Source organism: Lactuca serriola, chromosome 7 (assembly GCF_051521515.1).
Source record: "Lactuca serriola cultivar US96UC23 chromosome 7, Lser_US96UC23_V15, whole genome shotgun sequence".
Classification (NCBI taxonomy): domain Eukaryota; kingdom Viridiplantae; phylum Streptophyta; class Magnoliopsida; order Asterales; family Asteraceae; genus Lactuca; species Lactuca serriola.
In genome coordinates this window covers 15,142,735-15,166,583 of record NC_136414.1, presented here as the reverse complement: position 1 = coordinate 15,166,583, position 23,849 = coordinate 15,142,735, and the positions used below count along the sequence as shown (strand labels likewise).

The 23,849-nt window shown below is 40.3% G+C and overlaps 1 protein-coding gene across 1 annotated transcript; it reads left to right on the top strand.

Moving 5' to 3' along the window:
* The first annotated feature begins 15,410 nt into the window (after nucleotides 1-15,410).
* On the top strand, nucleotides 15,411-20,387 carry LOC145062164 (NAD-dependent malic enzyme, mitochondrial-like). Its single transcript, XM_079009793.1, has 20 exons — nucleotides 15,411-15,630; nucleotides 15,964-16,060; nucleotides 16,146-16,264; nucleotides 16,356-16,523; nucleotides 16,629-16,757; nucleotides 16,851-16,911; nucleotides 17,026-17,129; nucleotides 17,224-17,307; nucleotides 17,388-17,494; nucleotides 17,625-17,736; nucleotides 17,841-17,954; nucleotides 18,249-18,314; nucleotides 18,397-18,469; nucleotides 18,597-18,683; nucleotides 18,855-18,909; nucleotides 19,159-19,230; nucleotides 19,309-19,371; nucleotides 19,454-19,568; nucleotides 19,747-19,976; nucleotides 20,240-20,387. The coding sequence occupies exons 1-19, from the start codon at nucleotides 15,475-15,477 to the stop codon at nucleotides 19,819-19,821; spliced, it is 1,857 nt and encodes a 618-aa protein (XP_078865919.1). The 5' UTR covers nucleotides 15,411-15,474; the 3' UTR covers nucleotides 19,822-19,976; nucleotides 20,240-20,387.
* The last annotated feature ends 3,462 nt before the right edge of the window (nucleotides 20,388-23,849 follow it).

The following is a 23,849-nucleotide window of genomic DNA, read 5'->3' as shown; positions in this document are numbered from 1 at the left end:
TTCGTTCTACTATTGATCTAAACTCTTTAATCAATTTAGAATTACACTTAATCTTGTAAGTATAATCATATTTACTAAGCCTTTTAGTAAATCATGACGAATATCTTTGTTACTCTTATGGTGGACTTGATCAACACGCAACTTTGTGTATTCGATCTCCAAGTCCTTCACTTGACACTTTGTCAATGAATTAGTCTAATTTCCAAATATGAAATTTCTCATTCATCGTGCAACCAAGTTGCGTGATTCCAAATTTCTGTCCAATTGAAACTTGGGCGATGAGAAACTCTCCCTATTTGGCAAATTCTTGACAATTCCATAAATAACATAACTAAGAATCATATCCATTCGTTGTAGAAATATTCGAACATCAATTTTTCATAACGATTTCATTGTAAGGAAATAAACAAATAAGTCAAACAAAATTTATTTTATTTATAAAAGCAGCGGAAAAAATTTGTCCTTACAATGCAAAATCCATTGAAAACTATGTACAAAAGAAAATTTCTAACAACTCTATCATAACTTTCTAAGCTCAAAATCTAATCTTCAAGTCCATGCGATCGAGATCCATCTCTTGTGATTAGATTCATCTTGCTTTCTCTTATCAAGCTTCCTTTCTTTTCACCGACCCTGCAAAACATTCAAATGCAATCTTATTACATCATGTATTAAGAATCAATGAATAGGAACTTAATTGAGTTAAATAGTGGATATTTACCTAAAGCGCAGTCATACTTTTGACTCTCCCATCTCTTAGATCTCTTAGGTAATTAGGGCAACTTTATTTCCAATGCCCCTTCTCTTGGCAATAAAAGCAAAATGACTCTTTTGGAACAACACATGGAACTACTTTAGACATCGCCTTTCTCTTATGATCAAACTTTTCGATCATTGCATGTCTTTCATTGCCATTGTCTATATCCATAGAGGTCTTGAAGGCAGATTCACCAATCAACTTTGCTTTTCTATTGTGCCAAACCATTACTGATTCAGCAGCAATAAGCATGTAGGTGAGATCTATAAGGGTCACGTCGTGATTCATCATATAGTACTCTCTTACGAACTCACTATATGAGTTGGGAAGTGACTGAAGAACCCAATCAACAGCTATTTCCTCACAGACAACGGATCCCATCATTCTTAGTCTATCAATGTGCGACTTCATCCCGAGGACGTGTGCACACACCGACTTTCCTTCTTTATGTTTACTTGCCAAAAGGGCTTGAGTGATATTGAACCTTTCAATTTTACAATTTTGTGGGTTAGGGAGAATAATTGGAGGAGGAGGAGGAAGTGAAGCATGATTTCTTGTTCCTCGATCGAATCATGGAATATCATCTTCATGTGGAATGCTTGTTCCACGGGATTTGAGATGACCATAGTTGTCGAACTTTGACATCTACAAAACGGGAGAAAAACGAATTCAAGTTAGTTGATAGATTGAGTCCTTGGTAGATCACCCAAATGAAATTCCAAGGCTAGGACCCAACACAATACACTACAACCTAGAAAAGGGATGCCGTAATCTAGTTGAAGGTAAGTGAATGACGATTCACTAATTTCCACCATGAAAAACGAAAAAGAAATTTAAGTTTTAAATCTATGAAAACTCCTAGATCCTTTGAGTTTCATTGAACTTTCAATGGCATGTTTAAATCTCGATATGCCCCTCTTGTTTGTGACTGGGATGCCGAGGATCACAAAGCGGGTGTGAATAACCATGCAAACTTACATGGTGCCTTCACATGTTACAGTCATCTATTCGATGTGCCGGTAAACCACACACGCTCCACCAAACTGTGACAAACATTGAGTCACCCTTTGCTACCTTTGCTTAGACCCATTTAGTGTGCCGGTTAACCACACACGCTCCACTAACGTCTTCGCAAGGGCACAAAGTGTAATTTCATGGAATTGCATCAATTCACTTTTGCCTAAGTAACTAAGATTGGGAATTTTATGAAAACATTTAGTTACTTTTATACTTTATTATACTTATAAAGGAAGGTTTCGTCCTATCCTACCCGTTCGGCTAACGACCCTCCACTAGTCAAGAGTGCGGTGGGTAAGAGTGGATACCCATTCAATCGCCATTTTATAGGCAATTTCCTTAAACACCCCTTATAGACTAGCTTCGTGAATGAGGCCTACTAACGGTAAGACTGACTTTTACTCATACATATATATAATGTTAGACTTTTAATGTTATATATAGTATAGGGTGTATTTTACACTTTTAAAATATTAGGTGGTTCAATTTAACAATTATACTTTTAATTCACTTAAATTGTAAACCTAAACTTTTATGGATTTATTAAATCTCTTTTAATTATACACCTTAATTAATTAATAAAACCATAATGGTGTGATTTGAACTTTTTCAAAACTTCTTAGAGTTTTAGAATTTAACATTCCTAATTAAACTTTTTAATCAACTTTTAAATTCCAAAACTTGAGGGCAAGTTTTGAAACATTTCAACACATTAGGGTTTAGAATTTAAATATGCATCAAAATTAAACTATTTAATCAAAATTTAAATTCCAAAACTTGAGGGCAAGTTTTGAAACCTTTTTCAAAACATTAGGGTTTCAACTATTTAAATTTCAAAACAACAAAACTTTTGGGGTTCAAATTTAAACTATAAAACCTAAAGGGCCAAATATGAAACTTTTCACAACAACAAGGATCAAATAACAAATAATTCAAATTAACATTTAATCACATAATTATCCATATTTGATGTATTTAATGATTTCTTGCAAAACAATTTATCAATTTACTCAAAATAATTAATCAATTATCTTATAAGGAAACAATTATCTTATTAATTGATAAATATCTTCAATTAGATTAAAATTATAGTCAAATATATCATATAATCGGATTAATATTAATCTAAGATGATAAGGTAATTATCCCAATGCAAAAACAGCAAGAAATCCCGAGATAAGCACTGTCTGACGCACCGACTCGCCGAGTCACCCTCTGGAACTCGCCGAGTAGGGCTGACTCGCCGAGTCCAAGAGTGACTCGCCGAGTCAGGTCGAACAGTGAGGCCAAAACACGATTTTCAGTTACATCAAGCATCAATACAATAGAAACCAATAATGGCTCTGATACCACTGATGGGTTTTGGTCATAAGACATCCTATGTGCTCATACAAACCCTAAAGCTCGGATCTAGGTTTCTCTATTGTACATACTTTGAATCCAAGACTTTGAACCCTAATTCTAGCATATGGAAATCAGAATTCACATGTAAATAGGTTTAAGAACATACCTTGATTGTTATATAGCAATAACAATCCAATTCCTCCCTGAATTGACCTTGGAAAGCAGAGAGTCACAAGTGTCACTCCTCTAATGGCTTACAAACACCATAAGCAAGTGGAGAAGGTATAAAGAGAGAGGAGGGAGGTTAGAATTCGTCCTTAGGACCTCTTGGGAAGGGTTTTACGAATTTATGACCTTGGGGTTGTTTATATAGGTGTAGAGATAGGGTTTCAGTCATTATCCTTATCTAGTTGATTATCCATTAAGCAACCAATAAGATAATCCTTGAATCCTTATCTTACTCGAATTCTAAGGCTTTCCAACCTTAAATTCGTTCACCACACTTATAAGATAATCCTTACCTTATTTTGTAACTATCACATAATTACAATTCAGCCCCTCTAGTTTAATTAATTACACTTGATCACAAAATTAATTCTTAATTAATTATTGACCAATATTAATTAAACAAATATGATTTCTCCTTTAATATATTATTCTTATAACATATTAATAAATCATATTATCCTCTCTCTCTATATATTTCTCCAATCAAGTTGCTTTGGTGAAGGCAACCCAAAAGGACCATGCACCATCGGGTCAAGTACATACCAAAATAGTTATGGACTTAGACACTAATCCAACACCTTTAGCATTCCTTAGCCCAATAACTCAATTATCCAATAATTGCAGTCTAGTCCCTTATATTTAATTAATCTCTTTTAGCCACATAATTAATTATTGACTAATATTAATTAAACAATATGATTTCTCCTTTAATATATTATTCTCATAATATATTAATAAAGCATAATTAAACATTTCTCTCCTTAATTCATCCTACATATTGCTATGGTGAAGGCAACCCAAAAGGACCATGCTCATAATCGGGTCAAGTACATATCAAAATAGTTATGGACTTAGACACTAATCCAATAGAAACTCCCATGCATTTTTCCTTTCACCACATTCATTTGAAGCTCTCATGACTTTTCAATTTCTTTTTAATAATAATTATAAGTTGTTTAATAAGGTTAGATAAAATAATATATTTACTTCTACTTATAAAGTTATGTTCGTTAACTTTTAACATATTATATTTAATTTATTCGTTTTAATATATTGTTGGATGTAAACCATTATCATTTTAAAGTGAAACGACCCAAAAATACGACCCAAAAATTTCGTTTTTCAACATAACCAAAAACCATAATCTGAGTGTCATATCATGAAACCATACATAATGCATCTCAAAATAATAATAAACCACGGTGCGGAAAACTGTATCATATCCATGACATATAAAAATCAGGAACTAAATCAACTCCCAGGATGAAAACTGAAGCTGTGATGTGTGCAATGCCATCAACCCGAGCTCTTCCCTCTGCTAGCGGAAGTACCTGAAACCAAAACTGAAACTGTAAGCACGAAGCTTAGTGAGCTCCCCCAAATTACCACATACCCTACAATAATATATATATATATATATATATATATATATATATATATATATATCAAGCACATACTGGGGCCTTGCCCCCCTCCATCGGACCGAAGTCCGAAGCTGACTGACCGGGACCTTGTCCCCTACATCGGACCGCAATCCGAAGCTCACATCAGACCGAGTCCGAAGCTGACTGGGACCTTGTCCCCTACATCGAACCTGAGTCCGAAGCTGACATCGAACCGGAGTCCGAAGCTGACCGGGACCTTGTTCCCTACATCGAACCTGAGTCCGAAGCTGACATCGGACCGAAGTCCGAAGCTAACTGATCATAACATAACGTATCACTTAGCATGAACACACATAATCCTGTCTGAGCCACGAAGGCTTCAAACATGCTAATTACTGCGTCGGATAAAAATCTGGATACTACTGCTAGCTAAACGGGCCGACATTGTGGCCTTAGACCCGCTCCTACTGAAAAGGAACTCACCTCGTGAATTGGCTGCTGAGTGAATAGCTCTGAGGGCTAACTGCTGCCGCTCCGGTATCTCCCCGGCTACAAGTCCATAAACACACTCAATCAAATGCTAAACACTGCACTGGGTAAAATGACTCTTTTACCCTTGGTCAAAGTCAACTCTCTTTGGGCTGACTCGCCGAGTTGGGCCACCCAACTCGCCGAGTCCTACTCTCACTTCTCAGTTCTACACGCTGCTACTCATCGAGTGTGGCATCGACTCGACGAGTACCCTCTTGATCCAAGAACTCAGACAATCTTCATCCGACTCGCCGAGCCGTATGAACAAACTCGACGAGTTGTTCATGATCCTAAGAAGATTGCCTTGGACTCGCCGAGTTGTATGAACAACTCGCCGAGTCCCTCCATCACTGAGTCTACCCTCAACTCGCTGAGTCCACTCTCTAACTCACTGGATTCACTCGACACTGATCAAAATGAAGGACTCGGGAACTCGCGACCCAACTCGCCGAGTCGTTCTTCCCGACTCGCCGAGTTGCCGCCATGCAACTGATTTTTACTCGATTTTGTTTGAATCCAACACATACAATTGATAGATCTGAGTCCAATAAGTTGATTTACCACGTAAAGTTTCCAACTTTACGTGCACAACCTCATGAATAAGGGAAATAAGGCTAAAAGATGCATAAAATGGGTAGATCTATGATTAATATGCAAAGTAACTCCAAAAAGACAGTAGATCTGGGCTCTACAACACCCCATCATTCAGATCTAAAGATATCTCGACTTATTAAGGCATTCATGCAAACATAAGGCTTGGAACAAGCATCAACTAGCTCTTAGGAGAGCCCTAATGGAAGTTTAAAGCATATAACAAGAGGGGAACTCCGAAAATACCTCAAATAACTCAGATTTGCCCTTGGATCTTTGCACTACAACTCTTCTCCTTGCTTCTTTCTTCTTCTCCTTCTTCACACCTTCACAAAATGGCACCAAAAACACTTATAAGCTCTCAAGGGAGGATTAGGGTTTTCTCACTGTGTTCTCAGGTTGAGGGAGGCGAGAATGGGGCTATAAGGTGGTTTAAATAGTGGGCAACTCGGGGATTTAGGGTTTCTCCCAGACGGGCAGACTCGCCGAGTCCAGAATATGGACTCGCCGAGTCGTCACTAACACGTGCTCGAAATCCCGTCCCTACTCGGCGAGTCAGGCCATGAACTTGCCGAGTCCCTTTACGAAACTTCAAAATAAATACCAAGGAATCATCATACCAGGAACGGGTCGTTACAATTCTCCCCCACCTATCTCAGACTTCGTCCTCGAAGTCTGCTTCGGCTGAATCTGCAAATATCTCTGGGTAGTGCTCTCTCATCTCCTCCTCAGCCTCCCACGTACACTCAGACCCCTTCTGGTGCTGCCACTGCACTTTCACTAACTGAATTACCTTGTTCCTCAAGGTCTTGGTCTTCCGGTCCAGAATCGCGACCGGTCTCTCAATATAGTTCAGGCTACTATCAACCTGAATATCCTCTAGGGGAACGACTGCTGATTCATCCACCAAACACTTCCTCAACTGAGACACATGGAAAGTGTTGTGGATCTGACTAAGCTCCTCAGGAAGATCTAACCGATAAGCAACCCGACCCACCCAGGCCAAAACCCTGAAAGGACCAATAAATCTGGGGCCCAACTTGCCCCTCTTCCGGAACCTGATGACACCCTTCCAAGGTGAGACTTTCAGAAGGACCATATCCCCCACCTGGAACTCCAAGTCCGAACGCCTCCTATCGGCGTAGCTCTTCTGCCGACTCTGAGCAGTCTGCAGTCTACTACGGACCTGCTGGATCAACTCAGTCGTCTTGAGCACCACCTCCGTGCTCCCGATGACCCGCTGACCGACCTCGCCCCAACAAATCGGGGTCCTACACTTCCTCCCATACAGCATCTCAAAGGGAGGTCGGTCAATGCTCGTATGATAACTGTTGTTATACGAGAATTCCGCTAACGGAAGGTACGTATCCCAACTGCCACCGAAATCTAGGACGCATGCCCTAAGCATATCCTCGAGAGTCTGAATCGTCCTCTCGCTCTGCCCGTCTGTCTGAGGGTGGAAAGCGGTGCTGAAATGGAGACGAGTACCCATCTCGTCGTGGAACCGCTTCCAGAACCTGGATGTGAAACGGACATCTCGGTCAGACACCACCGATACCGGCACTCCATGACGTGACACAATCTCTCGCACATAGATATCGGCTAGCTTCTCCGCTGATATACTCTCTTGGATCGGGATAAAATGGGCACTCTTCGTCAACCGATCCACTACTACCCATATCGAGTCCACTCCACGTGCGGTCCTGGGAAGTTTGGTGACAAAATCCATGGTGATATCCTCCCATTTCCACACGGGAATGTCTAACGGCTGCATCTTGCCGTGAGGTCTTTGGTGCTCCGCTTTGACCTTCCGGCAGGTCAAACATCTCTCAACATACCAAGCGACGTCTCGCTTCATGCAGGGCCACCAATAATCAGGTCGAAGATCTCGATACATCTTCGTCGCTCCTGGGTGGATAGAAAATCGAGACTTATGAGCCTCGTCCATCAATACCTGCCGTACCCCACCCCAGTACGGTACCCATACCCTACCATGAAGCGTCAACAAACCCCGACTGTCGTAATCAAATGAAGCTACTCGGCCCACTATCCTCTCACACTTCTGCCTCTCCACCTTGAGGCCCTCCATCTGAGCCTCCTTGATCCGCTCCAACAGTGGAGTGATCACTGTCATCCTCATACACAAATCCCTGATAGGGGCCGCCGACACCTTGCGGCTTAGGGCGTCGGCCACCACGTTGGCCTTCCCTGGATGATAAAGGATCTCACAGTCATAGTCCTTCAGCACGTCCAACCACCTCCTCTGCCCCATGTTCAAACTCGGCTGATCCATAAGATATCGCAAACTCTTGTGATCCGTGTATATAGTACAGCGGACCCCATAAAGGTAATGTCTCCAAATCTTGAGGGCAAATACAACTGCCCCCAGCTCCAAGTCGTGGGTAGGATAATTAGCCTCGTGAGGCTTCAACTGTCTCGAGGCATAAGCTATCACATGGCCTCGCTGCATCAAAACTGCTCCCAAACCTGTGATCGAGGCATCACAATAGACTACAAAGTCCTCTACTCCCTCTGGCAAGGTAAGGATCGGAGCCTCGCACAATCTCTGCCTGAGGGTCTCGAATGCTGTCTGCTGCTCCGGACCCCAACGAAATACCACTGACTTCTTGGTCATTCGGGTGAGCGGCACTGCTATCTTGGAGAAATCCTGAATAAATCTCCGATAATACCCTGCCAACCCTAGGAAGCTCCGAATCTCAGATGGAGACTTCGGGACCTCCCACTCCATCACGGCCTCTATCTTGGCCGGATCTACCAGAATACCCTTCTGGTTGACGAGGTGACCAAGGAACTGCACCTCGCGCAACCAGAACTCACATTTGGAGAACTTTGCGAAAAGTCTCTCCCTCCTCAAAACCTCCAGCACCTCCCGCAGGTGCTCCTCGTGCTGCTCCTGCGTCTTGGAATATACCAAGATGTCATCTATGAACACTATCACTGACCGATCCAGCATCGGCCTACACACGCGGTTCATGAGATCCATGAACGCGGCTGGAGCATTGGTGAGCCCAAATGGCATCACCACAAACTTGTAATGACCATACCTGGTCCTGAAAGCATTCTTTGGTACATCCTTATCTCTAACCCGCATCTGATGATATCCGGAGCGTAGATCGATCTTGGAGAACCAAGACGCTCCCTGAAGCTGATCAAACAAATCATCTATCCTCGGGAGTGGGTAACGGTTCTTCACCGTTACCTTATTCAACTCCCGGTAATCTATACACATACGATGCGACCTATCTTTCTTCCTCACAAACAGGATCGGCGCTCCCCAAGGCGAACTGCTCGGCCGAATGAAACCCTTGTCTAACAGCTCCTGCAGCTGTGTAGACAACTCCTGCATCTCAGGGGGAGCTAGTCGATACGGTGCCTTGGCTATCGGAGCCGCACCAGGAATGAGGTCGATCCTGAACTCAACCTGTCTCTCAGGAGGTATCCCCGGCAAATCCTCGGGAAACACGTCCGGGTAGTCTCGAACAATAGGAACATCGTCAACTGTCGACTTGCCCTTCTCCCGGGCATCCAAAACGTAAGCTACAAAACCGGCGCAACCCTGCTGAACATAGCGCCTCGCCCTTGCGGCGGAACAAAAGGTCGGTCCTCGCTGTGGCCTCTCGCCCTGAATCACCAACTCTCCCCCACTGGGAGTGCGAACCCTCACTAGCTGAAGCTCACAATCAATCACCGCCCCATTGGGGCTTAGCCAATCCATACCCACAATAACCTTATTCCCTCGCAGTGGAATAGGTACCAGATCCACTGAAAACTGCTCATCAAATAACTGAAGAGAACACCCTCTATGCACTCTGCCGACCCTCACAGTCCTATCATCCGCTATCTCAACCTCTAATGGACAATCCAGCTCCCCTGGAGCTCTACTGAATCTCTTGCTAAGCGCAAGTGATACGAATGATCGGGTAGCCCCCGAATCGAATAATACCATAGCAGAAATGCCGTTCACCGAGAACGACCCTAAATAAAACATACAATCATAAGCAATATTCAATCAATAATAATAAAGAGATAAAGGGAAGATACATACCCGTCACCACATCAGGAGTCGCTCGCGCCTCCTCTGCTGTCATCTGAAACGCCCTACTCTTCGCCACTGGCGCATCAGCTCGGCCCTGCCGGCCATCTGTAATCCTCAAAGTAGCAGGGGCAGGTGCAGCCACCTTCCCTGCTGCAGCTAAACCCGGACACTGGGACTTTTTATGTCCCCTCTGATTACACTGAAAGCAAATCAGATCTGATGCTGCAACGGCAGTAGCAGGAGCCGTACAATCCCTACTCAAATGTCCAATCTGACCGCACTTGAAGCAGCCGGAACTCTCTGCCTTGCACGTTCCTTCGTGCATCTTCCCACACCTACCACATCGACCGTGGCTCGGCTGTCCCCTGGACCTGTGATCTGAAACCCTGGGCTTTTTGCCCGATCCGCCTGAACCCGAAACCGCCTCCGGTTTCCTCTTTTTCTCCATCTCAAGATCAATCTCCCTCTCCCGAGCTCTAGCAATCATATCTTCCAGCGTTTTACAGCTGGACCGGCTCACAAACTGGCGGATATCGCTCCGCAACATCTCATGATAACGGGCCTTCTTCATTTCCTCATCAGCTACATACTGAGGAACGAGAAGAGCCCTCTCCCTGAACTTGGCAGTGATCTCTGCCACTGTCTCTGTAGTCTGGGTGAGGTCCTGAAACTCCCTAGCTAGCTGTTGCACCTCAATGACCGGTGCAAACTCCGCCCTGAACCTGGTAAAGAAATCAGCCCAGGTCATGGCGTCCAATGCTGCATCATCCCCAATGGCATGCCCGACCTCCTCCCACCAATCTCGTGCCCTGTCCTTCAGAAGACAGGACGCCAATCTGACCTTGTCCCCCTCGGGACATCTGCTAGTGCGGAAAGCGTTGGCCACATCCGCCAACCATCTGCTGCTCGCTATGGGGTCTCGCGCCCCATGATAGTCCGGAGCTCCACATGCCCTGAACTCCCTGAAAGTAAGGGTGCGCGACCCCATCATGGCCGCCACCTCGGCACGGAAGGTGCCCAATCTCTCATCCATCAGCTCTAGAATCCCCTCCTTGATCGAACCGAAGATCACAGGAGTCTGCTCTATAATGATGCGCGTAATCTCCGAAGAAAGAAACTCTCGGGTCTGCTCATCCATGCGCTCATCCCCCGAACCTGAACCTGATCCCTCCCCGGCACCTCTGCTGCCGGCTGCTGGTCTCGAACGCAGAACCACCATTCTGAAACACATCACAACTACATCAGAAAACAGAAATATCTTGAGGGATCATTGATACTACAACTAGCTTCCTGTTCTTGTCTCAGCCTTTCTTGATTCGAGTACGGATCCTCTGCTTCCAGTAGTACGGGCCCATACTACCTTCCACATCTATCCGTACTTTCTTCAAGAACTGCCCTGACTCCACCAAGTCACTTCTACTACTACTGATCTCTGCTACCCTCATCCTAGGCTTGCCCCAGGGAAACCTCATACTCAACTCAACTAGTCCTCAGCTGCTGCAGGTCTCCTTATAATGCTAATTAACCATCACCTGAACACCATCACATGTGACGAAGATCAGATAATCCTTCAAGTAAAAGACCCGTCCCTATAACGGTTGGACTCAAACAAGAGCTGCGCAATAGGGCCAGTTCCAGCACTCTGGGATTATTCAACCCTGATCACATGTGGTGTAACGTGTTCACCTAATGGCTAACTTCCATCACTCAGAACTCCCACAAAGCACGAAGCAAGCAACATTCAGAATAAGGAAACATACTCAGGCAAAACTATTCTCAAAACGAGAAACTGATCTAGCATACAGTGCTAAGCTCATACTATCAGGCATAACCTAAACAGGCTATCCTACTGCTGTCTACTCAATACTAGCATGCAATACTCATAAAGATGTAACACATAAAGCAGGCACATAAGGCATCCTCCTAGATCCTTAGTCCTATACTAGCATGTTGTTCTACTGAACTGAAACTGAACAAATAACTTGTATGGGTAATTTGGGAGTACTTACTTGAGCTCGGCTGATCGCATGCACCACACCCTTATCTTGTTTAAAAATTCCTTTCTTTCTAAGTGCTTTCAAAATTCTTTTAGAAAACATTTTCCTTTTAAAAATCTTTTTATTTCCCCTTAGTTTGAGTTCAGATACACCCGGAAGTGTATCCGAATCCCTCAAACCAGGGCTCTGATACCAACTTGAAACGACCCAAAAATACGACCCAAAAATTTCGTTTTTCAACATAACCAAAAACCATAATCTGAGTGTCATATCATGAAACCATACATAATGCATCTCAAAATAATAATAAACCACGGTGCGGAAAACCGTATCATATCCATGACATATAAAAATCAGGAACTAAATCAACTCCCAGGATGAAAACTGAAGCTGTGGTGTGTGCAATGCCATCAACCCGAGCTCTTCCCTCTGCTAGCGGAAGTACCTGAAACCAAAACTGAAACTGTAAGCACGAAGCTTAGTGAGTTCCCCCAAATTACCACATACCCTACAATAATATATATATCAAGCACATACTGGGGCCTTGCCCCCCTCCATCGGACCGAAGTCCGAAGCTGACTGACCGGGACCTTGTCCCCTACATCGGACCGCAATCTGAAGCTCACATCAGACCGAGTCCGAAGCTGACTGGGACCTTGTCCCCTACATCGAACCTGAGTCCGAAGCTGACATCGAACCGGAGTTCGAAGCTGACCGGGACCTTATCCCCTACATCGAACCTGAGTCCGAAGCTGACATCGAACCGGAGTCCGAAGCTGACCGGGACCTTGTCCCCTACATCGAACCTGAGTCCGAAGCTGACATCGGACCGAAGTCCGAAGCTAACTGATCATAACATAACGTATCACTTAGCATGAACACACATAATCCTGTCTGAGCCACGAAGGCTTCAAACATGCTAACTACTGCGTCGGATAAAAATCTGGATACTACTGCTAGCTAAACGGGCCGACATTGTGGCCTTAGACCCGCTCCTACTGAAAAGGAACTCACCTCGTGAATTGGCTGCTGAGTGAATAGCTCTGAGGGCTAACTGCTGCCGCTCCGGTATCTCCCCGGCTACAAGTCCATAAACACACTCAATCAAATGCTAAACACTGCACTGGGTAAAATGACTCTTTTACCCTTGGTCAAAGTCAACTCTCTTTGGGCTGACTCGTCGAGTTGGGCCACCCAACTCGCCGAGTCCTACTCTCACTTCTCAGTTCTACACGCTGCTACTCGTCGAGTGTGGCATCGACTCGACGAGTACCCTCTTGATCCAAGAACTCAGACAATCTTCATCCGACTCGCCGAGCCGTATGAACAAACTCGACGAGTTGTTCATGATCCTAAGAAGATTGCCTTGGACTCGCCGAGTTGTATGAACAACTCGCCGAGTCCCTCCATCACTGAGTCTACCCTCAACTCGCTGATTCCACTCTCTAACTCACTGGATTCACTCGACACTGATCAAAATGAAGGACTCGGGAACTCGCGACCCAACTCGCCGAGTCGTTCTTCCCGACTCGCCGAGTTGCCGCCATGCAACTGATTTTTACTCGATTTTGTTTGAATCCAACACATACAATTGATAGATCTGAGTCCAATAAGCTGATTTACCACGTAAAGTTTCCAACTTTACGTGCACAACCTCATGAATAAGGGAAATAAGGCTAAAAGATGCATAAAATGGGTAGATCTATGATTAATATGCAAAGTAACTCCAAAAAGACAGTAGATCTGGGCTCTACAACACCCCATCATTCAGATCTAAAGATATCTCGACTTATTAAGGCATTCATGCAAACATAAGGCTTGGAACAAGCATCAACTAGCTCTTAGGAGAGCCCTAATGGAAGTTTAAAGCATATAACAAGAGGGGAACTCCGAAAATACCTAAATAACTCAGATTTGCCCTTGGATCTTTGCACTACAACTCTTCTCCTTGCTTCTTTCTTCTTCTCCTTCTTCACACCTTCACAAAATGGCACCAAAAACACTTATAAGCTCTCAAGAGAGGATTAGGGTTTTCTCACTGTGTTCTCAGGTTGAGGGAGGCGAGAATGGGGCTATAAGGTGGTTTAAATAGTGGGCAACCCGGGGATTTAGGGTTTCTCCCAGACGGGCAGACTCGCCGAGTCCAGAATATGGACTCGCCGAGTCGTCACTAACACGTGCTCGAAATCCCGTCCCTACTCGGCGAGTCAGGCCATGAACTCGCCGAGTCCCTTTACAAAACTTCAAAATAAATACCAAGGAATCATCATACCGGGAACGGGTCGTTACATAAAGATACAAATTTGGAACAATTTGTATAAAATACTTAAATTATTAATTTAAGTATAACATTACATGGTCAACTTAAATATAAATTTTAGTTTAACTTAAACAACCCAACAAATATTTTGTAAATAGTTAAAAGTGATAAGTTGTAGTGCCTTTCTAATAATGATTATAAGTTGGTTAATAAGGTTAAATAAGTATCAAACTTAAAGTGTAATCATAAATAAACTAAATTTCAATTTTAAAATAATATCTTTACATCTACTTATTAAGTTATGTCTTTTACTTTAATATATTATACTTAATTTATTAGATTTAAAATGTTGTTGTATGTAAATTATTATCAGCTTAAAGCTACAACTTTTAAACAGTTGGGACAAAATACTTAAATTGTTAATTTAAATATAACATTACATTGTCAACTTAAATATAAATTTCAGTTCTACTTAAAAAACCAAAGAATATTTTATAAATTGTTAAAAGCAATAAACTGTAGTGATAAATGCAAAAACTAAATTATAATCTCAATGTAACTAAAATATTTTCTAAAGTATTTTTATAATCTTTAAAAATTTTCAAATAAGTAGCTTAAAATAACTTAAAATAATGATTATTAAAAATAAATCTATATAAAATCAAAAAACAGTGTATGATATTTTAAATAATTATAATGACAAGAATTAAAACATTAAACAAATAAATTTTAAAAAATTAATTAACAATAACAACAAATATAAATAACATTAAACCATATATTATATTTAATTTTATTCACGTGTAACTCGCGGTTAGAAGTTATTCAAATGATTGAGATTATACAATTATAATAGATGTATATATTATCATATAATTTAAAATAATCAATATATTAAATCAATTTATTTTACGAATTATTGTATCAAATTTAACAACAACGTTATTGTTATATTTAAATAAAAAACATATATTTGTAAAAATTTCAAATAAATAGGTGTTACCGCACAACGCGCGGGCATTCGCCTAGTTATAGATAAAGGATGACATTTATTGAGGATAACAATCATGCAAAAGATCAGGGGTTAATTGGTATTTATCAAGACTTAAAGGCGATACCTATAGTTAAGCCTAACCCGAGGGTGGTCTATGTAAGTTGCCAAAGCGAAACTGTTGGTGATCATAACCGATTTAACTTCCACAAATAGCAAGTTCAATACAGGCATTCCTCTTTCTTTATCATCTAGGGCGCAATTGGAGTGCAAATTTCTGTAAATCTACTCATTCTTTCTGATTTTTAAAGAAACAATGTCGAATTTCTCTCGCCAAGTTCGGCTATCGTCGACTCTGATTAGAGGCATACAGTACAGAATTTCAAGATCATTCACTACAATCGAATGCCATAGACCAACCATTCTTCATAAGAAAGGTGTCGACATTCTTCACAACCCATGGTTCAACAAGGTACATCAATGAATTGAATCAAATGTCACTTTTTGTGCAATGTCGTTTATAATTTCTTTTATAAACTCGGTAATGTTGTCCAAAAAGTGTGTGGGAAGGTTCCCCTTTTTGCTCTTCAGTTTCTCCGTCTCATTTCCATCAAAAATTTCACAATTCTGCCCTCATGAGGAATATGAACGATTTGATATTTCAGCCGATCCAATGTAAACGATTAGCCAATCAAATATACCTAGTTATTGAATAATGAGTCGGTATGAAAAGAATGAATTATTATGGTCGCGTTCCATTAATTAACAAATAATCAGGATTAAACTTGACAACTTTGATTAACAGGGAACAGCATTCTCCATGACTGAAAGAGATCGTCTAGAACTACGTGGACTTCTACCTCCAAACATCATGACTGATGAACAACAAATTGAACGCTTCAGTATGTTAAAAACTTCATTTATTTCACTTGCTACTAAATATAATAAGCATTCCATGTTGCTAAACTATCTTTATAAAATTTACAGTGACGGAGCTGAAGAAGCTTGAGATGAATGCAAGAGATGGGCCTTCAGACACAATCAGTTTGGCAAAGTGGCGAATACTTAACAGACTACATGATAGAAATGAAACAATGTACTATAAGGTGAGTGACTCTTATAAAAAAAGAACTCTTTAAGGTAGTTTACATTTGGTGTTAACCATGAACATTGTATTTTGTATCTATGTTATGACAGCTTCTAATGGCCAATATCAAGGAGTATGCCCCAATAGTGTACACTCCAACAGTAGGACTTGTTTGTCAGAAATACAGTGGATTATTTAGAAGACCAAGGGGGATGTATTTCAGTGCTCTTGATCGTGGAGAAATGATGTCAATGGTTTATAATTGGCCTGCTGAACAGGTACTCTACTTTTAAATAAATGATATAATATGATTTTTTTTTTAAAAATTATTAGATATAGATACTTTGGTGTTTGTGTTCAGAAGTTTTTTAACATTTTTGTAGGTTGATATGATTGTTGTTACTGATGGAAGCAGAATCATGGGTCTTGGTGATCTAGGAGTTCAGGGTATTGGAATTGCAATCGGGAAGTTGGATTTATATGTTGCTGCAGCTGGAATAAATCCTCAGAGAGTAATGTTTGCACATTATCCATCTCAATATAAACATATTTCTAAAATTTCTCACATGCAAACATATATCTTTTTCCTTTTTTCATTGTAACAGGTGCTTCCTATCATGATTGATGTTGGAACCAACAATGAGAACCTTCTAGAAAATCCCTTGTGTAACTTTTTCTCTTCTCTTCTAACATATATTACGCTATTTTTGTTTTATTTTTTCAAACTTTATTAAATAAATTATTTTCTTTATGAGGATAGTATTATTATTTTTTTTCTAGACTTAGGATTGCAAGAACGTCGTCTTGAAGGTGAGGAATATCTTTCCATTGTTGATGAACTTATGGAGGCTGTGTTCAATCGTTGGCCCCATGTGATAGTTCAGGTATGATTTTTTCCAGGTTTTTCAGTTTTTACCATTTTATTTGTGAATATTCCATGTAGATTCTTATGACTTATGAGGTGTGATTTTATTTTAGTTTGAAGATTTTCAAAGCAAGTGGGCCTCAACGTTATTGCATCGCTACAGAAATACCTACAGAATGTTTAACGACGATGTCCAGGTAAAGCACTTTTAGGGGATAATTAATTAATTGATTTTTCCTTTTTGGAGAGTAAACGACCATTTTACCCTTGCGTCCAGGGAACAGCCGGAGTTGTAGTCGCTGGTCTTCTAGGAGCTGTAAGAGCACAAGAAAAGATGATGATCGACTTCCCAAAACAAAATATTGTTGTTGCTGGTGCTGGAAGGTGTATATATATATATATATATATATTATTTATTTATTAATTCATTAGATTTTAACTGGTTTGAAATACAAAAACAAATTTTTTTTAATTATTAAATAAGATGATGATTTATAAGTGCTGAAAACTGCAGTGCAGGAGTTGGGGTTGTGAAAGCAGCGAGGAGAACAATGGCAAGAATGTTGGGAGATAGTAAAGCTGCTTACGATAGTGCACGAAGTCAGTTCTGGGTAGTTGATGTTGATGTATGTATACATTGATATTCATTACAATTGTTTTATTAAATCTGGTTATTACTTATTACTTATTACCATTTACATCTTCCTATTTTTTTGGTGAAATAAATCAGGGTTTAATCACAGAAGAGCGTGCAGGCATTGATAATGAACTCAAACCATTTGCAAGAAAGATCAATGAAACTAAGCGTAGAGGTTTGAGGGAAGGAGCAACTCTTGTAGAAGTGGTGTGTTGACTTTATACGGTTTGACTATTTTTTTTAATAGTAAATTACATTTTTTGTCCATAGCCGATCTTTTTTTTTTCAATGTTGTCCCAAAAGGTTTTCTCATTTTACTTGGAACAGGTAGTAAAAATGTTACAAGAACCTCAAATAAGGACCAAAATTGCAAGAGAAAACTTTATGAGACCAAAATTAAAAAGAATCGGTTATACTCAGGGACCAAAAATGTAATTTACTGTTACTTTTATTAATCATTTGCATATACTGATTATATTGGGTATTATATGTATTAATCAGGTGCAGGAGGTAAAGCCTGATGTACTCCTTGGGTTGTCTGGAGTTGGTGGCTTGTTTTCTAAAGAGGTATAATTTTTTTTTATATATTTATTTAGTAAAACACATTGTATTCTATAATTTCATGTAATTGAACTAGTTTTTTTTCTAGGTATTAGAAGCGTTTAGAGGTTCAACTTCAACCAGACCAGCAATATTTGCATTGTCAAATCCCACAATGAATGGTATAATTGACGTAAATGCAGAAATAACGAATTAATAAAGAAAGTCAAAAGAAATGAGACTTTCCCTTTTAAATCATAACTTTTTACAATTTTCTCAAGTGTGCTTAATTATTTTGTTGTATGACAGCTGAATGCACCCCTGAAGAAGCATTTTCTGTTGTGGGAAAACACATTATTTTTGCTAGTGGAAGCCCATTTCAGAATGTTGATCTTGGTTTGTCTTCTGATTTTATATAAATATGGGAGTCAGTCTTATTTACCAAAATGTTGATTCAAATTTTTTTTGGTTAGATATAAAAATAAATACATGCTTTAACATTAAATATGAAAATTCTCCCTTAAATTCTTATCTCGTCTTTTATCCCTACTTGGACTTTTTTTACAGGAAGTGGAGACATTGGCTATTGCAACCAGGGAAACAATATGTATCTTTTTCCTGGGTCAGTTCTTATCTTATGAGAATGAGGAGGGCATTTAAGTCTTTTTACATAAACAAAATATCAAGAGCCGGAGATCTCTGTCCCACATTTTTTGGCAATTTTTGTCCTATTGACATCAATCCTGATTCAAATCCAATACACTCCAAACACAGTACAACCTCTTCTGTCGTATATAACAAAAGTGCCTGAGAGAATTTTTATTTTATAATAATTTTTTTTTGCTTCATCTGAGTAAATCTTGATTTGCAGTATTGGGCTTGGTACTCTTCTATCGGGTGCTAGAATAATCTCAGATGGCATGTTACAGGCTGCAGCTGAGTGGTAATTTTGTAATTTATAAAATAGAAAACCGATTATTATTGTTTTTCATAACTTTTTGGTATCTTATATAAACCACAGCCTAGCTGAATGTATGAAAGAGGATGAGGTTGTGAATGGGATGATATACCCTCCAATATCCCGGTAAATATCAATATAATATTTGTTTCTTGTGATCAAATATTAATATTAATTTAAAATAAAATGTGCATGACATGTCATCCAGCATACGAGAGATAACAAAATCAGTAGCTGCTGCTGTCATTAGTGAAGCAATAGAAGAGGATTTAGCAGAAGGATACCGTGGAATGAACTCTCGTGATCTCCAAAGGCTAAATAAGGTAAAAAAAATTGTAAAGATATTAATTTTTGGCCCACTAGAATTATCATAATTAGGATAACTATATATATATATATATATATATATATATATAGAATTATCATAATTAGGATAACTATATATATATATATATATATATATATATATATATATATATATATATATATTAATTTTTGCAGGAGGAAATTCTTGTGCATGTGGAGAACAATATGTGGAGGCCTGATTACCCGAAATTGATCTACAAGGATGATTAAAATCTGTAGCTTTTTATCTATCCACAGAAAGGAAATAAAAAAGGCCAATGTAGACCATTTTTGTGTCATTGGTTTAGGTCCCATGCAAAAGATGCATTAATGAAAAGACCCCAATTGGAAATCAACAAAATAGGAATCAGATTCCTTGGGGAATGGTAATGGAATGAAGCATTTCTATTAGGAATTTTGAGGAAATGTGCTCAATAAGAAAACCTTTGAAAAATATGTCTATCTTTCCAATGTCCTTGTTTTACTTAGGAAACTTGCCCTCATTTTTGGAACAAAAACAAAGATACACATGTTTTTCAGGTGATGTTACCGAGCACATATATATATTTTTTTACAGACAATGTATACGTTGTTTTCAGCATATTTAATTTTCATTTCTATTTTGAGATCAATATTCTTTTTGATGTAGTAAAAGGAGATGATTCAAACCCGCAATCTTCAAGGAACTGGAGACTGGCTTTTGATTCAATTTAGAGATGGATGTTAGCATGTTTAATGTAAAAAACTCATATCAAATTAAAGATTACTGTTGTTGGGAATCCCTTTGCGGTGTTTAATTGCCTTTGATTTTGAAATAAATCACTTCTTATTACATTATGAATTGTTATTATTTTTTGATTTAAAATGTCAAACGTGATCCAAAATAAGAGAGTAAAGTGTGTTAGAAGTCAACTTTTTTTTTTAAATATTCAACTATCATGTACCTCTCAGTTGTAAAAAACTGTTTGTTTAATACTTATTTTTTTTTCCCTTAGTCCAACATTCGTAATGTAGGTTTGTCGGTATGTTTGTAGTGGCAGATCCCACTACCACCTGCTTCTCGAAAAGAAAAACAATTTGAAATATTTTTGTTCGAGTAAAACTTGTAGGACGCCACCACCACAATTTTGAAAAAATAAAAGTAGGTTGGGAAGAAATAATAATAAAGATTAAGAAGCTCCAGCCTCACAAAAAAGTAACAACAGAAGAGAAATACAAAGATGTATTATCTTTAGTACTAAAGACATAATTGGTTATCAAAGTTCTAGTCATTTAACTTATTTTGACGGATTAACCAAAAAGTAACTACTAATTGAAAGTTCGTTGTTGATTAAAAATTGACCAATAAAAAAAAAAAGACAAAATTTCAAAACTAGTTCTTGTTTTTTTTATTTGGTTAAGATCCAAATTTAAAAAACTTGCAGATTTAATCATTTTAGCCTAGTTTTATGGAGTCTTTGTTTAAACTAAAAAAAATTATTATAGATTTCTACCTTATTTTTAATAACTTATTTAATATTTTAAAAATATTAAAAAGAAACAAGCCCACTATCTATCCCCCTCCTGTAGACCCTACCACCATCTCCTTCGTCTTTTAAGCATGTATTTTCCAGTTGCAGGTATCCACACAACCCTAAACTAACAATTGATGAATCTAAAAAGTAAGGATGAGCAACGGAAATTGGTAATAACTTTCAGAACCGGAACTGTCTCGAAATCATCTTAAGCGGAGGTATGATTGAGGTGTTCCAATTATGGTTATTGAGCAGTGTGTTTGCGCCGGTGGTATGGAATCACATCCGGGTTGGATGTCTGTTGAGGTCATGGAAGGAGTTCCGAGCGTGTAGGGCCAAAGAGGCTCGGAAGGGATGCAAGGATGGAGCCTTGGATTCCCAGTTTGGTATGAACAAGAAATCATGCATGCAGTGGTAATTTATCCTGTGGGATGTTTGGAGAAGTCGTCAGTGTGTCGGGTTTTCCCAACCCGAGAATGCTAGAGCCAGATCAGCATGTGTATGTGATTGCGGAGAAGAACTCATGGGAGTTGCCCTGAAGTTGAAGGATGTGTCATCCTGCCAGCATGGAAGGGATAGAGTTGGACTCAGAAAGGGAGCATGTTAAGTCTCAGCAGTGAATTCGGTGAAGAATATGTCTGGCGAGGAAAATGATAGCAGTGCGATACCGAGTCGAGATCCCGGTGGTTCAAGGTTATATCTAGCTCGTATGAGTCAAGTGATTGTTGCGATCTGGAACGAGTGAAGTACCATGAAGTGGTACTCGGTTGATAAGTGTGGTTATCAGAGGATGAAGCCGGTGGCCGGCTTGAGGCGGTGGTCAGGACACCACAGGGGAAGAGTTGGGTTTATAGGGTTTCGGTTGTAGTGATTGGAGAAACCTGGATCGGTTAATGCCAGGAGGTGCATTGCAAGAGTAGTTTCTGGAATTGTGTGTTGCAGCAGGCTTCGAGGACGAAGCCTAATTTAAGTGGGGGAGAATTGTAACATCCCGGAAATTTAGAAGTAAAGTTGAAGGGCTAAAAGTGTAAATAAGAAGGTCGACTCGGCGAGTCGATGGATAGACTCGGCGAGTCGAGTCGCGTTGCGGGTCACATGTTAAGTGACTAACTCGGCGAGTCGCAGGGGTGGACTCGGCGAGTTGGTGCTGTATGGAGAAAACCCTAATCCCGGGAGTTGAGCCCTATATAAAGAACATAATACCCTCTCCCCAGCCTCTTTACTCTCCCTTGAAGTCCAGAAACCCTAATATTCGTTTGTGAGAGAATTAGAGAGCATTTGGATCTTAAAGGAGTGTTGTTGAAGAGATCCTTGAAGATTAAGAGGCTTGGAGCAAGGGGATTTGCAAGGCTTTGGCTTATTCTTCTGTTGGAGTCTTCTCTTGACGTAATGATTCGTTGCTTGAGCTGTTATCCATCTAGATCTATCATTTGTGGGATTTTTGGGAGTATATCTAGTGCTATCTTGAGTTTGGAGGTTGGATCTGTGGTTGCTACCTCAGATCTAGAGTAGTGATGATCCAAAAGAGCATAAAGTCTCTGTTCAAGAGTTGTTGATGAAGCCTTTTGGTCCCAAACCCTAGCCCAAGAGTGTATTATGCTTAGATCTCTTTGGATTCACGTAAAGTTTGCAACTTTATGTGAGGAACAACTTGTAGAAGGGTAGATCTATGGATTGGAGCCCCTGCATGGCTTGGAAAGCCACTGAATGGATTAAGAGCTAGTGGTACTCGGCGAGTCACATGGGTGTACTCGGCGAGTTGCTTAAAGATAGGCAAAAAAATCGACGAGTTAGAAGAACAACTCGGCGAGTTGGTTGAAGATAGCCTTGGACTCAGCGAGTCTGTTCTTGGACTCGGCGAGTCTGGTCGTGAGGTCCTCACCTTTCCTGGTTGAGCTGTGAATCGGTGAGTCGAGGGACGACTCGGTGAGTTGAGCAGGAAGTGACTCTGAGTTCGTGGGACTCGACGAGTCTTAGGGCGACTCGGCGAGTTGGGTCGCGATATGGGAGTTTTCAGAGCATAGGGACTCGACGGGTCAGCGGGCTGACTCGGCGAGTAGAGTCAATCAGGAAGTTTGACCTTGACCGAGGACTTTGTCTTTGACCAAGAGTTGACCAGTTGGCTTCCAGGGGTATTTTGGTAATTATTGGTATTTATTGAGTTCAGTCTTTTGGTATTATCAGTGGTGGAGTTCGTGCCAGAGGTTGGAGCATCGTGATCTTATCTTCTCAGTCAGCAGTTGCGAGGTGAGTTATCCTCACTATATCAACAGGGTGTAAGGCACCAAGGCCGACCCTTATCGGATTGTAATCCGGGTATCGTTGTTATGTTACTGCTTTGCTATGTTTGCATCCTGGTAGTTAGGATGGTATATGTTAGAGACCTGGTTAAGATCGGTATCCTGGTATATAGGATGATGCTATGCTAGTGACCAGTTAGGTCGGTATCCTGGTTAGGATGATGTTATGTTATGTGATCTGCTAGGTCGGTTTGATTGGATGCGTATTGTTATATGATTGTATGTTTATGTGCACATGGTTGTTGGACTGGGGTTGGGTTGAGGCGGGTCCTTCTTTGTGCTGTAGGCCAACATACCCAGGGCGGACCGGTTATCCCGAAGGCCCAGCGAGCAGTCCGGATAGGCTGTAGTCCCCACGAGGGCGGACCAGACGTATAATGCCCCTACCAAGCTTATGATCAAGTTTCTCAAGAACCATATTTTGTTTGGTCCATTTGATGCCTTC